At 53.7% G+C, this 16253-nt stretch overlaps 1 protein-coding gene across 1 annotated transcript; it reads right to left on the bottom strand.

The window, feature by feature from the left end:
• Positions 1–8543: 8543 nt before the first annotated feature.
• On the bottom strand, positions 8544–10339 carry LOC136044460 (G-protein coupled receptor 12-like). Its single transcript, XM_065729787.1, has 2 exons — positions 10059–10339; positions 8544–9687 (listed from the first exon to the last, which is right to left on the bottom strand). Exon 2 carries the CDS (start codon positions 9683–9685, stop codon positions 8633–8635), a length of 1053 nt encoding a protein of 350 aa, XP_065585859.1. The 5' UTR covers positions 9686–9687; positions 10059–10339; the 3' UTR covers positions 8544–8632.
• Positions 10340–16253: the final 5914 nt, after the last annotated feature.

Raw genomic sequence — 16253 nt, 5'->3', positions numbered from 1 at the left:
CTCCATATACCACATACCACAGCTGGGATGTGACACCAAGCAAGAAGAAAATCTTGTAAAAAAAACCCAAAAATCTCAGAGTAACATTTAAGCAGTCACCTGTCAGTACTTATTGTGGAACATGAACGTAGATGCACTTGTGATACTGTTTGTACGAAAAAGAAATTGGTTATTTTGTAATTTAGAAAGAGTAATGGCTTCATGTGAGAGGCTGCCATTCCTGCCAGGAGGTTCATGGGGCTGTACGGTGCTGGGGTAGAGTCAGGGCACCCTACCAGCACATGGAGATGGGGCTCAGGAACACACAGGGCTGGCTCACCTTTGGGTCGGTGGCAGCCCCCATAGTGGGAGCAGCCTCACATTCCCATCACCTCATGTGACCCCACAGTGACTTCAGGTGGGCAGCCATCAGCCCGTGCTGCTATCAGGGTAGATGCCATTGCACCCCCATTTCCTTACACCTTCATGTCCCCGTGCTGTCCTCGCTAGTGATGCCCACCCAAGGGATTCCAGTCCCTCCCACATCGCCAACTCCCAAGCAAGGCAGCAGGACCACAAGCCCCCCAGCATCACCCATTGCTAGAAGACACCACGACCCAGCTCTTAAAGGCAGAGCCTGCCTTGGCTGCACCGGAGCTGTCCTGACAGGACAGATGGGCTGATCCACAGGCAGCCTCCCAGTGAGGTGCTGTGTTAGAGCTCCCTGCTCAGGTTTCTTGTGCAGTCGGTAAACAAGTAACCTGTATGGTCAGCACAGGCTGCAGACACCTATTTCTGGCTTGACTGCAGTGCCTGTTTCTCTACCCAGCCCTTTCCTGGCAGCATCACAAGGCAGATGGGCAGCACCTGGTGATACCAAGAGCCCTAGTCTCATATGGCAGCCACCCCTCAAGGCCAGCTCTGCTGGCAGAGCTACATCCTCAATGCCTTTGCTTGAGGGTCTCAGCCACCTCTGAGAATAACCACCTTTATTCTAGGCGTACGCCTGGTTTTTTGACCTGGTCACCTCTGAAATCCAGCACGAGCTCTTTGGTGGGTCTGGCCCAGGCTAGCACTGCAGGAGTTGGTTGTGCTGGACTAATTAATGCTGGCTGGCTGACCCATATGCTGCACACTCAGTATTTTGTACATATGTGCCTATTTCTGTATACTCCAAAAGTAGGCCACCCTGCATTATACAACCTGAAATGCTCAAATCCCCACATGGGCTGATATAAAAGTGAATACTTAAATATTTTATCGAGCTTGGCAGCCATTAAAAATACAATCCAGGTCGCAAATGATTGAATTCCTCCTGTCTCTCAAGCATACCAAAAGTGGGTAGGGGAGATTCCCCTGTACATTAAGGTATTGTGTTCTGTGTTAAAACATAACAATGGCATTTCATTACCAACAGATAATCACAGAGTGCCAAACACTTAATGAGCCTAACCAGTCTCCGGAGGTTCCCCTTGCTATTTTATCTGTCTTCTCCTCCTTACCAATTTATGGGCATAGATTAAAAATAATAAACAAACTATTGCCAGCAGGGGGAAGCATATTCTGCATGCGTATGAATGAATTAAGCTTGAGTCATCCAAAGAAAAACTGAGCTGGTTTGCCTCTGTTCAGAGATGCAACGCTCTTGTTGCATCTAGTGCCTGAGGTCCATCAGGAACCCCTTGGGTATCTCCAGTTAACCTGGAAAGGGACATCAGGAGAGCGGTGCCCATGGGCTATGCAGGCTGGTCTGACTGATGTCTTGCAAAGGTTAAGGATGTCAGGCAGTGTTCACATCCTGGCCTTGCACCCCAGCTTCTCAGTCTTGGAGAAACCTGGGACCTGGCCACTGATGATGGCAGCTTTTAGAGGATCGGTGTCCTGAAGGAATAAAAAGGCATTGGGTGGCTTTCAGTTCTCCACCCTAGGCAGAGACCTAGGGAGGAGTGAACATCACCCTGAGAAGGCTCCTGTACTTACAATCGTTTCATCCCAGGAAGGCTCTGTTCTGGTGGGAAGCATAAGACTGAGTGCAGCTTCTCCAAGAAGCTCCCTCCATAAAAGATGCTTCAAATTCCCTCCTTGCTAATTTGTCATCTGTTATTTCCTTCTCAAGATGCATGTATTTCCCTTTCATGAGCTTGAGAGATCCCCCCCCCCTTGGAACAGAACTTGAATCAAGACCTCTCCTGTCCAAGGGAAGCCCCACACAGAGGGAGACAAGTTGCAGCACTGGAGGTCCTTGTTTGGAGGATGCTTCCCCAGAGCACCACACCATGGCCCTGAGGATGGAGCACAGAGGGCCATGGGAAGCTCTCCCCATCTAATCCCATCATGCTGGCATGGGGAGCACAGAGTGTCCTCACCACTCCTGTTTTCCTGTAGTAGTAGTTGTTAGTTAGGGGTAAGGGTTTCTAGGCTGGACACATCACTTTACAGAAAATAAAAAAATAAAAAGGCAAGGGCTCTGTCCTAAGGAGCTTACAGTTTACAGTAAAGTTCACATGACCTGCACTGCACTTTAGAAGCCACAAATGAACACTCACTCAACATACCCACAAATTTACCCTCCCAACTGGGCAGCAGCACCTTGAGGACCTCTATCCCTTCCTCAGGTGACCCCACAACCAGCACCACAACTGCATCCCCCTGCTGCTGGCAGGGCTCTCTGTCCCTCACCATCCCCACACAGAAGTGCCTGAGCAAAGCATGGGAGCAGTGAGACATGCTGATCTTGTCCTCACATGGGTGGCCATTCCCAGGCCTCTGTCCCACATGGGGCTGTGTCCCTCTGGGATGACTGTGGTAGGGAACACACGCAGCACTGTCACAGCTACATGTTGGCACTTAGAGCTGCCCACGCGATTCATGCGTTGCTCCCAAGTTCATAGATGCCCTCCTTCAGACATTTAGACCCTAACCCTAACCCCTCCCCCCTTTTCTTTTCTTTTTGGTGTCTGTATGAACACAACCTTTTAAAAACCCCAACTTTCCTAGACTTACTCATGCAAACAAGTATCAGCCTCTGAGTCTCTGTCCATGTTGATACAGGGTCCTGAGGCCACTGACTGCTCCATAATGCTACATGATTGTAGGTTATTCCACCTTCCCCTCTCCACCTCTCTATCAGATATCTTCTCACAGGAACAGCACCCAGAGGTCCCTCTATAGTCTTTTGCATTTAGCGTGAACATGCTTAAATCTGTTGTTGGCATTGTGCTTGGGGCTGTGAACCCACGTGTTGGTGAAGCAAGCCTTCCCCTGTGCTCCTCTCCTGGGGTGACAAGGTACTGGGGTGGTCTCAGGGACCTCCAGCATGATGGCAACTCCATCACTGAGCACGTAGACAGCATTTCAAAGTCAGAGGAAACTGAATAGAAAGAAAATATTCTGTCATCTTAGCTCGGTCATGCTCCCACCACCCTTAGATAGGTAAAACCCACTACAGAGCAACAAAATAACCTAAAAATAAACAAACTTAAACCTCATAAAAACAAAGCAAAGAAAAGGCTTACATGACTGCCATAAAAAAAAAAATCAGACCAGTGTTGTCCATCAGCTTCCACCCATCAGCTGTCACCAAGACCACTGCTAAATACTAATTTATATGAAACTCATAGAAGCAAAACAGGCAGCCCACCAAGACACAGCTCAGCAAGGAGGGGGACCTCTACTATGGTAGGGAGTGCTTTTATCCCTAAAGGCCCCATCTCAGCTCAGGTGCTTCAGATCCCACTGATTTCACCCACGGTCAGTGTTTGATAATGTCTGATGCCTCCGCTAGGAGCAGTTACCTGACAAAAAGCCACTTGTCATAGAAAAAATAACTGTAACACTCTTGAGATAGAAGTGAGGTGCACTTAAAGCCCAGTGAAGTCACTGTGATGTATGCTGGGAGGATCTTGGCTTCATTAGGGGTGCTCTGAGGTTGGGGGAGAGGTGCTACTGCTGGTCCCCCAATCTCATCCCAGCATGAGCGTTGATCGTGGAGCCACCACCAAAGTTGGTTTGTACTGAGGAGTTTCGGGTCTACATCCAGCTCTGTCCAGTTTCCCACTAACAGGGCCTGTCTTTGTGGTGCCTTTCATCTCAGGTTGGAGCAGATTAGGACAAAGGAAGGAAAAGTCATACTGAAATGAAACCTTTTCCTCTGAACTGTGGGGTTAGGAGTGTTTTGGGGCTGGTGGCTCCCCATTTTCCTTCACTCTGCGGATTTGCCAGGGGGTGAAGCAGAATATCTCCTGCATGGCTTTGGGCAGCTGCTGTGGTGTTATCACTGACACAAGTGCCTTCTCTGGGGGTCTCCTGTGTGTGTCCAAGGAGCACCCAGGGGTTGGAGCAGCAGTGATGGACACCCAGTGATCAGAGTGCCCATCCACAGCCAAAGGGAGCATTTCTAAGCGTTTGTAAGTGTTTCTAATGCTCAGCGTCCCCTCTCCCAGGTGAGAACCTGGACCTGCCCAAGCCACAAACTATCCACCAGGATTCCTCCTTCCCTGCATGTGGGGTTTTAGCCCAGGGTAACCATGGAGCAGTTTTCACTCTGATCTTGGCCAACCTAAGGGTAACCTGCTCTGGCAGGCTCACAGGTGCACGAACATTGCACCTTTGGCAGGGGACAGTCCCCAGAAGGGCACAGTGGGGCTGCAGGGAGGGCAAAACCCCATCCCTGCTTGGCTGCAGGACATGCTTATGCCAATGGGTTTTTTTCAGGTTGTATACTGATGGAGTTATTCTCTTCCTCTTCTTCTTCTTCCTCCTCCCACTCCTCCTTCTCTTCTTTCTCCTCCTCCTCCCAACCTGCTGAAGAGGCTCAGGGCAGGGTGTCTTTGGGGAAGGAGCAGTGGCTCCTGCAAAAGGCTCGGGTTTTACTACTAGCAGACTTCTTACCCACATCCCCTTCAATTTTCCACTTGGTGGAGGCAGCCGACAGTGGACGGGCACCTCTCCCACAACAGGGTCACACAGTGCAGGGTATAACCTGATTTCCATTATTGTATAGTTAACTTTAAAGAAGAAAGGTGTTCGCTGTCTAACGGGGTCTTTTAACCACGTGCACTTAGTCAGTAGGTGAGTAGATATTGCTGCTTGTACCTATCTACATCCCCAGTTGCTACGTGTGACCATATGTATCCCAGTGCCGTGGGCTCTGCCCAGCAGTGGGAGGGATGGGGGAAGGAGGGAGCCCGCCAAGAGCCAGAGCACTGCTTGTGACTGATCTGTGAAAAACGTCGTCCGACATAATCCCCAACTGTTGACACTTTATGCATGTGCTAATAAAAAATAGAGTCAAATAAAGATTTTAAGAGGTTCGAGTTTATCTCATTTTGTCTTTTTGTGAGCTCACCCTCGCCGTTGGCAGCCCCGTGATGCGTCGATTTCTATTAGAGCAGGGGGCAGAAGGAGCAGCACAAAGCTGATAGCATTGTAACCCTTATTTTAAAGAAAGTAGCTCTCAAAGATCAATTAATTCCCATGGCGATGTAATCCCTGACCCGCTGGGTAATTAGGAGGCAGGGAAGTGCCTTCTGCGGGAGAAGCTGCCATCCTGGAGGCTTTGCTCAAGGCTCCAGAGGAATACGTGACCCAGAGGCACCTAGTTTGCCACTAACCCTCCTAGTTTGCCCCACATTGCCCCTGTTGGGGAAAGCGTGGGCCTCTACAGGGCTCAGTTCAGCTGAATGACGACAGAGACACCAGCGTGGCACATGCCTGGGGCAGGAGCCCAGGTCTTCAAACATTTTAATTTTACCCTCCATTTTTGGATAGCCTCTTGACAAACCACATAAACAGTTTTATTTACAGTAATAAAAATAAATTACTCTTACAGATGAATGTATAATATTATACACAATAGAGATACAGTGCAATAACAGCATTGATTTGTTTTCACTCGCTCATAAAGTGCATCGTAGGGGCTTGGTTTTACCATGACCAAATGGTAACTGGACATTTTCCTTTGGGATCGCCTTTCTTGGTCAAGCTAAAAGGCTAATGAGAACAATTACATCAGAATGATCAGCTGTCCTGATTGCTCTGGAATGTCCTCGTTCCTGGGGAAGCAGGTATGATGAGTGAGGGAGTGAGAGGGAAGGAGCAACCTTGGTTTGGACACAGTTAAGCTTGACATCAAGCAGAACTTATAAAGGCAACTACCATTGTCCTCAGCCTCCACGGCGCTCTGTCCTGTTTCATGACAACATTTTCCTGTTCATCTCAAGACCATTTTCCATACCACAGTCATTGTACCCTACACTGATAGGTTGGCCAATGGGCAAACCCATTGGTGGGCTCAGTGCTGGACTCAGTTTGTTGACATCCCTCGAAGGCAAGGGCAGAATTCTGGTGTGGGTTGTCTCCACTGGAACCTGCTTTATCTCTGCAATACTCAGCATTGCAAAGGCTCCCAGCGGGGATGGGAAAGCTCCATTCTGGGGGTGGCAAGGACAGGAGAAGGGCAGTTCTTGGGTGATGCTTCAAAAACCAATGGCACTTTTAACAGAAATGGTACAAGTGGTGTAGATGGAGCTGTGAGCATGATCACCACACCCCAAAAAAGGGTCGAGCATGAAAGAGAAGAGTTGCAAGGAAATCCCATGTGCATTGAACAATTATTCCTGGTAAATTTAAGTAATGTGATTAGTTGTTAACAATTACGTGAACACCCAGTGCTGGTCAGTACACATCAATACAAATGATTATCAAGATCAGTGCCCCTCCAGCACCCCTGCATCTGATGTTTCTGCAAGAAAGAGGTACTTTGTCACCTACTGAGAACAGGAATGATTTCTTATTACGCAAAGTTCACAATGAACAAATTGTGGCTGCTGCACAAGGACCAAAACCCTTAAGAACTTCTGCTGGCCACCGAGTTAACCTGGCCAAAAAGAGACCCAACCTGCCAGCTAATTCTCATCAATCTCCTATTGGAAAGGACCGATGTTTCTGCTTGCTTCTGCTGCTGTCAGTCTCAACCAAGTCCCACAGAGCCCAGGAACATTGTGAGTGGGGCTCTAGCCCTGCATGATCCAGCAGAAGCTCTTTGCAAATATTTGCTGAGGTGCAATGGCAGCACGAGGCGGGGATGGGGGTCTGAGGGACTGACCTCTGCCAGCTGAAGCCCTTGTGCTCTGCAAAGACCATGATAACTCCTCTGAAAAGCACAAGAATTGCACTGAGCTTCCATGGCCATCAGCATTTCTGGGGACTTGTGGCACGGCTGGGGGAGCACTATGTTCAGAGCCAGCACACTGAAAGCAGCAGCCAGTCCCCTGCTGCACAGCTTGCTGCCTTCTGCTCACCATACCCTGACACCAATGACACATGCAGGAAATCCAAGAAAATGCCATTTCTGTCACACTGAGGTGTACCCGGAGCCAACAAGTCAGGGCTACATTTCATTCAACATCTGAAACAAGCAGTGGATGGCCCAGAGACCCCAACACCGCCCTCTGGGTCCGGTTGTATAAAAACATCCCAAAAGTGCTCACAACGCTTCAAAAATGGCTGAACCTGACTGTGCGGGGAGGTGTGACACTGCAGGGACCTGGCTGCCGTCACAGCGGCTGGGGGAGGAGACAGTGAGCAGGGAAAGGTGTCCACATGTACGCATTACTTTTATATACCTCTATATAAATATATATATTTACTTCCCTGCGTACGTCGATTCAGCGTTGTACCGACTGCCCACTGCCCGAGGTTTTGAAAAGAAATGAAGAACAGAGATCGGCCACTTTCAGAAGGCAGAAAACGAGCTCAAGCGTCCGCGCTCCGCACGCCCGCAGCTTTCCCCACTCCGCACACCCGCAGCTTTTCTCGCGCGTGGCTCCGAGGCGGAGCCCCACGCGCAGCCCCGGGGCTCTCAGCGGAGCGGTGCGCGATGCGGCATTGCCGTGCGGGAACCGCAGCGCCGTCGGGAGCGGCCGGAGCTGTACGGGGGCGGTGCAGTCCGCCCTGCGGGGACTCCACGAGCCCGGATCCCTTCGGGATGCGATACCTCCCGTGTACAGAGGAAGGGCAGCCCCTCCCCGCATCCTACCGCGGGGGGGTGGGGGGGAAAGGAGTGGATGATTCTCCAGCCGTCATCCCTATGAAATGAACGGCCGTCCCCTAAAGTGCCTTCGTCCCACCCCGCCCTATCTGCCCCGCTCCCCCGGCTCCCTGTGCTTCACCGGGGTCGCCCCCCTTATTGCATAGCAGAGCATCACCTGACCGTGGGCCCCCGCCCCGAGACGCTGCGCGCGGAGTCAGCCCCCCCCCCCTCGCCGTGCCCCCTTACACCCGGGATGGGACATTCGCAGCGTGCCGAGCTCCCGTCCTTTCCCTTGTTTTCCTTTTTCTTTTTTCTTTTTCTTTTTTTTTTTTTTGGTGTTTTGTGTTTTTAAATAAAAAATAAAATGTGTACGAAAATAACATTTCTAAGGAAACCATCGGCATTCCTTTCTCTCTCTTTCTCCTCCCCCCCCCAGGCCCCTCACCCCCTTATTTTTTTTTCTACTTTTTAACCCCCCTTTTTTCCCCCTTTGCCCGTTGGCACCTGCAGGGCGGGGGGGAGGGGTGGGGGGTCCTCCCCGATGGGAAACGCGGACGGCAGAGGGGAGAGGAGCGCGGAGAGGAGGACGAGGAGGAGGAGGAGGAGAAGAGGAGGAGGCGCTCACACGTCGCTGGATGTCCGCGGGCGGGAGGAGAGCGCGGGGCCGCAGCCGCAGCACGCCAACCACAGCGACTTCTGGATGTCGGGGTTGCGGAAGGCGTAGATGATGGGGTTGATGAGGGAGTTGCAGGCGGCGGGCAGCGCCAGGGAGTACGTGTACACGGCGGGGTAGCTGGAGTCGGCCACCAGCGAGTAGATGGCGAAGGGGATCCAGCAGAGAGCGAAGGTGCCGAGGATGAGGGACAGCGTGGAGAGCCCTTTGCGGGTGGAGGTGGCCTGCGCCGTGGCGATGAACTGGTGCTGCACGGCGATCTGCTGCGCGTGCCGGAAGGCGATCTTGCAGATCTGCAGGTAGAGCTGCATCATGAGGGCGAAGAGCAGCAGGAAGGTGACGGCCAGCACGGCCGCGTTGTCCTTGGTGACGGGCCGCAGCACGCTGCAGGCGCTCTGGTCCCGCAGGCAGTGCCAGCCCAGCGGCGGCAGCAGCCCCACGCCCAGGCACAGCAGCCACATCAGCAGCACCGCGCCGCACGTGAAGCCCAGCGTGCGCTCGCTGTGGTACGTCAGCGCGTTGTACAGCGACAGGTAGCGGTCCACCGTGATGGCCAGCAGGCTGCACACCGACGCGGAGAAGGCGGCCAGCAGCAGCCCCGCCGCCCCCAGCTCCGCCGCCTCGCTGGGCGGCCGCAGCAGGTAGCGCACGGCGAAGTTGCCCACCAGCCCCAGCCCGGCCAGGAGGTCGGCCAGCGCCAGGCTGCCGATCAGCACGAAGCTGGGCGCCCGCAGGCTGGGCGTGTAGAACAGCACCGCCAGCACCAGCGCGTTCTCGCCGGCCACCGCCGTCCCCGTGGCGCACAGAGCGATGTCCCAAGGGCTGACCGCCGCCGCCGGGCCCCCCCCGCCCGGGGCCGCCGTGCCCGCGGGGCCCCCCCCGTCCTCCGCCGCCGCCGAGGGCCGGGCGCTGGGGGCCGAGGCGTTGCCGAGCGCCGGGAGCCGCTGCTGCTGGGACTGCGGCTGCCAGGGCTCTCCCATGGCGGCGGGGCCGTGCAGCATCGCTGGGGAGAGAGCGAGAGAGGGGAGCGCTGAGCGAGCGGTGCGGGACGGGACGCCGCGCTGATCCCTCCCCCCCCCCATTTCCCCGCAGCCCCGCACCCGCCGCCCCGCAGCCCCCCCCCCCTCGCTCCCCACGCGGCACGGCCACCTTCAGCCGCCCGTTTCGAGCACGAAGCCGACCCTGCTCACCCCCCCTTTCCCCCGTCCCGCTCCCCGCAACCCTCGGGTCGTTATTTTTGGTCGCCCCCGCGGAGATGCGGCGTGGCAATGCCGGCTACGGCCGCCCCAACTTTCTCCTCTCCCCGCGTACTGCCGCAGGGCGATGCCCGCTGCCCCCCGTCCGTGTCCCCCCCCCCCCATCACCCGCCCGTACCTCTCTCCGTGCCCGGGGAGCGGCCGCTCGCCCCCGTTTTCAGCTTTTCCCCTCCCGGTGCCCGCAGCCCGCGGTGCTACGCCTCATTCCTCGGTGAACGTCGCCAATAGCGGCGGTGGCGGCTCGCTGGCATCCACCGGCACTTAATATTCCTGCCCCATTGGATCTGCTGATAAATCTCAACTCTGACGTCAAAGTCTTCACTTATATTCATGATCCAGCGCTGTGAATCAGAGCCGCTGTGCTCGGAATAACAACGAGGCCGGGCTGCTCCGCAGAGCACGCGGCGCGGGGGCTCCGCACCCGCCCCCCCCCCAAACACACACACACCCCGGCCCTCTCCCCCTGCCCAAGGTCGGGGCCGCCGCCGCCGTTTGTGCCGCTGGAGTGCGGGTGGGGGGCGGGGGGGGGGCTGAGCCGGCGCGGTGCGGTCCGGGCCCCCCCCGCAGGGACAGAAATCCCAAAGGCACCGCGGTTGTTCCGGCTCCGTCATTCACAAAGGGACGCGGATCTCCCGAGCGCGGACGCTGCTCTCCCGCACGCGGGGGCGTCTCGGAGGCTTCTCCACGCCCCCCCCCCCCCACACACACACACACTCACACACACTCACACACACTCACAACCCGTGCCGGTTTCGTAACGCCCCCGTCCCGCAACCTCAGCTGCAGCCCGGCCCGGCTCTGCGGGGTGCGGGGCGCGGACGGGGCTGGGGGACCCCGCGGGGGTCACGCGGTGCGGGTCAGGTGGGGAGGGCCGGGTGGGGGCCCCGGGTAACCTCCGCAGTGGGCATGAATCTCAGCCCAATCCCCGCAGTGCTCGGACGCGGCCTCCTGGTCCCTCTGACGCTCCTCCCGCGCTCTCACCCGCCGGGACCACCCCGTGCGGGTGGGTCCGTGGGCCGCGCCAGCTCCGCGGTGTCCTTCATGTCCTGAGCCATCCCGAAGCCTCCTTGGGGCCACGTCACACGCATGGCCTTACTTTGGCTTACATCGCGTGTGCGGTCCTACCTGGGGGCACGTCCCTTGTGGTCCTACCTGGGGACAAGTCACATACACGGTCCTTTCTGGGGACGCATCCTGCGCTTGCCCCAGCTGTGCTCCCGAGGGAGGATGCTGCTGTCCCTGTCCCGGCTCCGCGGGCCGCTCCCCCACCAGAGCGGGGCACGGTCCGTCTGACGGCGCTGCTGCGATCCCATCCGTGCAGCCTTTGTGTCCTGCGGGCGCTTGCTGTCCCCTGCAGCAGACGGGTCCCCATCGAGTGGACGCCCTGTAGAAGACTCCTCACCCTACAGTGCTGCCAGTGCCCAAAAGATGGGAAAACTCCGCTGCCTTTGGGACGGTGCTGGGCGGCCGCTTGCAGCCCCCAGAGCGCTCTGCCCGCGGTACACACACAAGGACAGCCATGTGGCAAGGGCCGAGACTGCTTATCTAGGAAAAAATGGGCTTTTGCACGATTTTCCTCCTCCTCTTGTGCCGTGCCATCCCATCAGCAACTGCTGCACCTTCACCACGGTGCGCTGAGCACTAGGGAGCACTGGGACCGCGCAGGGGGAGAGGCAAACCATCAGGGGAAGGAATGGTGATAACCAGCAATTAGCACCAACCCAATAAGTGTACGTGGCAGAGCAATGAGGGAGGTTTTCTGAGTTTTAGAGAGGGCAAAATATGGCTTAGGGGGTCCCCTGCGGGCAGAAGGACTCTGTTCACCAGCGCGGGACGTGGGGATCCCAACCACACGTGACCCATCCCTATCCCCCCCTCCCCCACACGCAGTATCTTTTCAGGGCCAGGCTATAATTAGCGGCAGTTCTCCAGGAGCTGTCGCTCACCGTCACGCTGCGCTTTCTTTTCTTAGGAATATGACTAACCTGTGAATGATTAAACGCGGTTGGGGAAAGGGGAGGGGGAAGCAAATTATTTTGCTCCCCCATGAAGAGAAAGGAGAGCTTTCAGGATGCGCTGTGCAGCACCAGAGAGCAGGAGGAGCTTGGGTACCCGCAACCCTCCCCATGAGGATGCTCAGAGTGGGGGCACCAGGCACTGCTGAACCCCCCCCAGGGCAGGGCACCTTTGAGCACAGTGGGGTCCTCCAGGCCCACCCCTCCCAGCAGCTCCCATAGCTGCCTCGCTCTATCTGCTGCCCTTTAAGGGGAACACGCTGCTGCCAGGAGCCTGAAGTCGGATCCTGCTGCTGGAGATGGGCTATTTCGAGGAGCTTTGATGCTTTGTAGGAAGATATTTTTAGTCAGGGAAAAAAGAAGGTAACGCAGTTTGCAGCTCTCGCAGGAATTCACTCTTCCTCTATCAGCGCTGCTCAACTGCTCGGAGCACATTTGGGATGCAGAGGGACAGCGTCCAGCCCAGATCCAGCACCTGGCCACACCTACTGGGGGCAAAATGGGAAACCCCAAGCTGAGAGTGATGCAGAGCTCTGCTTCCTGCTGCATATGGCATCAGGAACATTCAAACAATTCTAGATTATGTTTATATTCCCTTTTATTCCATCCATGAGAAGCCGTTCAGCCCTGGAGGTGTCCGAGAAATGTGGAGATGTGGCACTGAGGGTTGTGGTTAGCAAGCACATGGGCAGGGCTCAATGGTTGGACTCAATGACTTTAGAGGTCATTTCCAACCTTAGCAACTCCATGAACTCCACATAACCACACCATAGGGATGGCTATTTGAGAACATTTCTGCTCTGCTCCCCCTGCTCACTTCTCACAACACCTTCCCCCCTCTGCCCACACACGTGCTCTGTGGACCCACCCCACTGCACCCTGGGTGCACCCCAGGGACCGTTGTCACTGTGCTCCAGCAGAGCTCAGAGCTTCCGCTGCAAACTGGAGCGACCACAAAGAAGTTTGAAGGACTAAGCTGGATTTTTTCCAAACTCGTACTCTTTTTGCTTGGAGAAATATTGTGACTCAAAATCTGAAAATGAACAGTTTAACATCAAAAAGAGAAGGGGGGTGGGGAGTGTTGCCAAGAATAACACCTTCCTGCCACCCCCGCAGCTTTGCTGGGGAGGTGCTGAGGGTTCAGTGGTGCGAGGCTGTAAGCTGCAGGGCCTGGAGGAGCAGGGTGGCAGAGCAGCATTTGGGCAATGGCACATTTCACCTTGGGATTTTAATTGCAAGAGCACAGCTCTCTGCTCTGAGCTGCTCTGGCACAACTGTCTCCAAGTGCAGAACTTCCAGGGGTGGCATCCCATCCCATCCCGTCCCGTCCCATCCCATCCCGTGTTCTCAGGTTGTAGGATGCTCATCACAACACAGCCCCTGCCCTCTGCTTTCCAGAGCTGCTGGCTCCTCGCCTTCTTGTAGCACATGCAGGCAGCTTTGTGCTGAAGGAAACAAATGCACTAATAGCATAGTAATTAGGACACTTAATTACTGATAAAGTTACTCAGCTCCTACAGAAGACTGCTCACTACTTGCCTTTGGATCAGAGAGAAGCAATGGCTCCAGCTGTGTGACCTTGCTCTCATCCTGGCCACGCTCCTGTGCTCAGGAGCACCACGAGGTGTGTGCTGGCTGCAGGCTGAAGCTCCAAAGCTCATCCTTCCCCTGCAGGCCTTGAAGCCTTGGGAGTCCCTAAGGAAAACCAGCGGGGACTGAGTGTCCCTGCTGCCAACAGCTGGATCCAGGTATAGAAGACACTTCTTGGAGGTGTGGCCTCGACAGACTCTGCCCTCAATTAATTTGGGCCAACGAATCTGGAGTAGTACCTGTTGGGATCTGCTATTTTAAGGCCTTGACAAATCTTCATACAAAAGGGGACACGGGCCAAGTGGGATCAAGCAGTTCCCAGATGTGACAGACCTCAAACACATCCCCTCCAAACACACAAAGGTGAATTGGGTGAAAACCAACAGCCAGGTGCCAGAAAGGATGAACTGTCTCCCTTTGCAAAGCAAGCGTTGTCTTCAGAAAAATACAAGAGGATTGAAGTGTTATCCCCCTAACATCGCTTCATTTTTAATGTTTTGCACTCTGATTTATCGCTTGTGGGCGGGCACCTAACCTCCTTCTGGGCTGGACCCTGAGCCACCTGATCGAGTTCACCTGTCCCTGTTCATTGTAGGGAGTGGGAGCAATGGCCTTTAAAGGTCTCTTTCAACCCAAACGATTCTGTGATTCGGCTGCGTTAAGGACAAGCAACACAGGCTGGCTGCAGGAGGCCTGATGGCACCAGGGGGAGGGAGGCAGGAAGGTTAATGAGAGCAACAGCAGCAAATGCTAGCAGGACTTTACATATTGCAAATTAATTATGTTTCAGGGAATTGATTCCTTTTGATGAATGCCGAGGACTACAATGGGAAGGTTTTATTTGTCTTGGGGCCTTTGTTAGTCTATTTTCTTTCTTGTACCAATCAAATGCGATTTGTTTTAAACATATCCTAAACAGAGCTGGCATGGTGACTTTAAAAGCTCCTGCTGGTAACTAGAACATGCCAAGCACAAGCACCAATTCACAAACAACCTCTGCTTCTGAAGTCTTTAGGGCAGAACCTCTCCCCAAGCACACAGCTGGATCTGCTGACCTGGAAGCAGAACAGCAGTGCCAGGAGTGCTTTGTTCTGCTGCTGCTGCTCAGCAGAGGTGGGCAACAGCCACAGAAAGGCTCTGCCTGTGCTCCAAGGAGATGTTCTGGAGGAGGCCTGAAGCAACAGGGCAAACCCGAGCTGTTCATTGGTGACCGGCAAGAACCAGCCCCCCACTGCCCATCCCTTACTATCCATCCTGCCTTTGCTACTCAGAGCTGAACTCACATTGCTCTCAGGTCTTCTGATTTTGTCTGGTTACCCTTGAATAAAACTAATTCTGGGGAATGCTCTTTCTCAAGTCCCCAGAAGCCAAGCTCACGTTCACTAGAGTAAAAAGACAGTCCTGTTCATTTATGTCTAACGTGCGACCCAGCAGGACAAGGAGCAGTCAGAATTTGGAATGTGAAATGTGCTTTTACGGAGCAGCTGTCACTTCCAAATCTTACCTGCTTCTATTGAGCTCTTAGTCTCACCAATTCCTACTCAGAGGAGCAGCCTTTAATCAAGCTTCCCCCACATAGAAGTGAATGACACAGGAAGACCTGTCCTGCGATGAACCTGAGCAGCTCTGAGCATACAGTACTATTTTTGCTTTGAAAATGTCTCTGCTGCAAATACTATCTGACTGATCTGGAACAAAGTCTTATGGAGTCCAACAGCAAAGGATGGAGGAGGGAGAAGGAAAAGGGGAATCACGGGGAAAGGCAATGGCAGAGCAGTTACAGGTGATGAGAAACACAGTAGGAAATAGCAGTAGCAGGATGGCTATGGGGAGGAGGCCCTGGGTAACCTCCCTTTGGTTTACCAGCACACCAGTTGTAATCTACAGTGCTGAATTATTCCTCTTACTTGAAAGTGCTTCCACACAGGTTTCATGCATGAAAACACAGCAGCAAGGATCAGCCAGCCTGCCAGCAGAGAGAGAAGCTAAGGAGAGAGTGACTAAGCAATTACTTTTGTTTCTGCCTTGGGTTGCAATTCAAGGAAAAGCATTTGTGTCAAGTGAGTTTGATCATACATGACCTTTATTGGAGACAGGTGGGGTCATTTATTATACAGAAGCAACATCACACCATTCTCTTCCAATTTAATTCCTTTTAGTTTCCTTATAAATCTGTAGCAAAAGTGCACTTTTAAGAGCTTTTAATCTATAGTATATATCTTTCAATATTATCTCTCATTCAGGTATTTGTAAAAACGTACCACCAGATATACAAAATACATGTCTAGTGTACTACACCAATCTTTGTATTTACTGTTTAGATACTTTAAACTCAGTGCTCAGTTTGTTTGTTTCGTTTTACTCTTTTTTGCAAGACTTACTGGTGACAGGCTTCTGGTAGTGCCACCAGGAGAGGACTCACAGCTCGTGTGAGAGGAAGGGGAGAAGACTCTTAGCCAGGAACAATTTTCACACAACAGGACAAGATGACAAGGAGGTTTGCTGTTATTGAATACGTACTCTGTATCGTAAAAAATAATTCACAGAATGTCCACACTTATCCTCTGAAGGAGGAGATGTGCCAGGAGAATGGAACCTGAACTCAGTTGGAATACAATGGTTATGAGCAATTTGCATTTGGAAGGGAAACTAACAATTAACGTGATGTTTCTGGTCATGGTAAGGGGAAACACACACATGCAGCCAAC

The sequence above is a fragment of the Cyrtonyx montezumae genome, unplaced genomic scaffold, assembly GCF_038088225.1.
Source record: "Cyrtonyx montezumae isolate F1298 unplaced genomic scaffold, pur_monq_1.0 scaffold_11, whole genome shotgun sequence".
Classification (NCBI taxonomy): domain Eukaryota; kingdom Metazoa; phylum Chordata; class Aves; order Galliformes; family Odontophoridae; genus Cyrtonyx; species Cyrtonyx montezumae.
This window is presented reverse-complemented; position numbering and strand designations above follow the sequence as displayed.

What these genes read in the sequence shown, in the direction of transcription:
- LOC136044460 (XM_065729787.1), bottom strand. Translation starts at nt 9,685, where the DNA reads ATGCTGCACGGCCCCGCCGCCATGGGAGAGCCCTGGCAGCCGCAGTCC.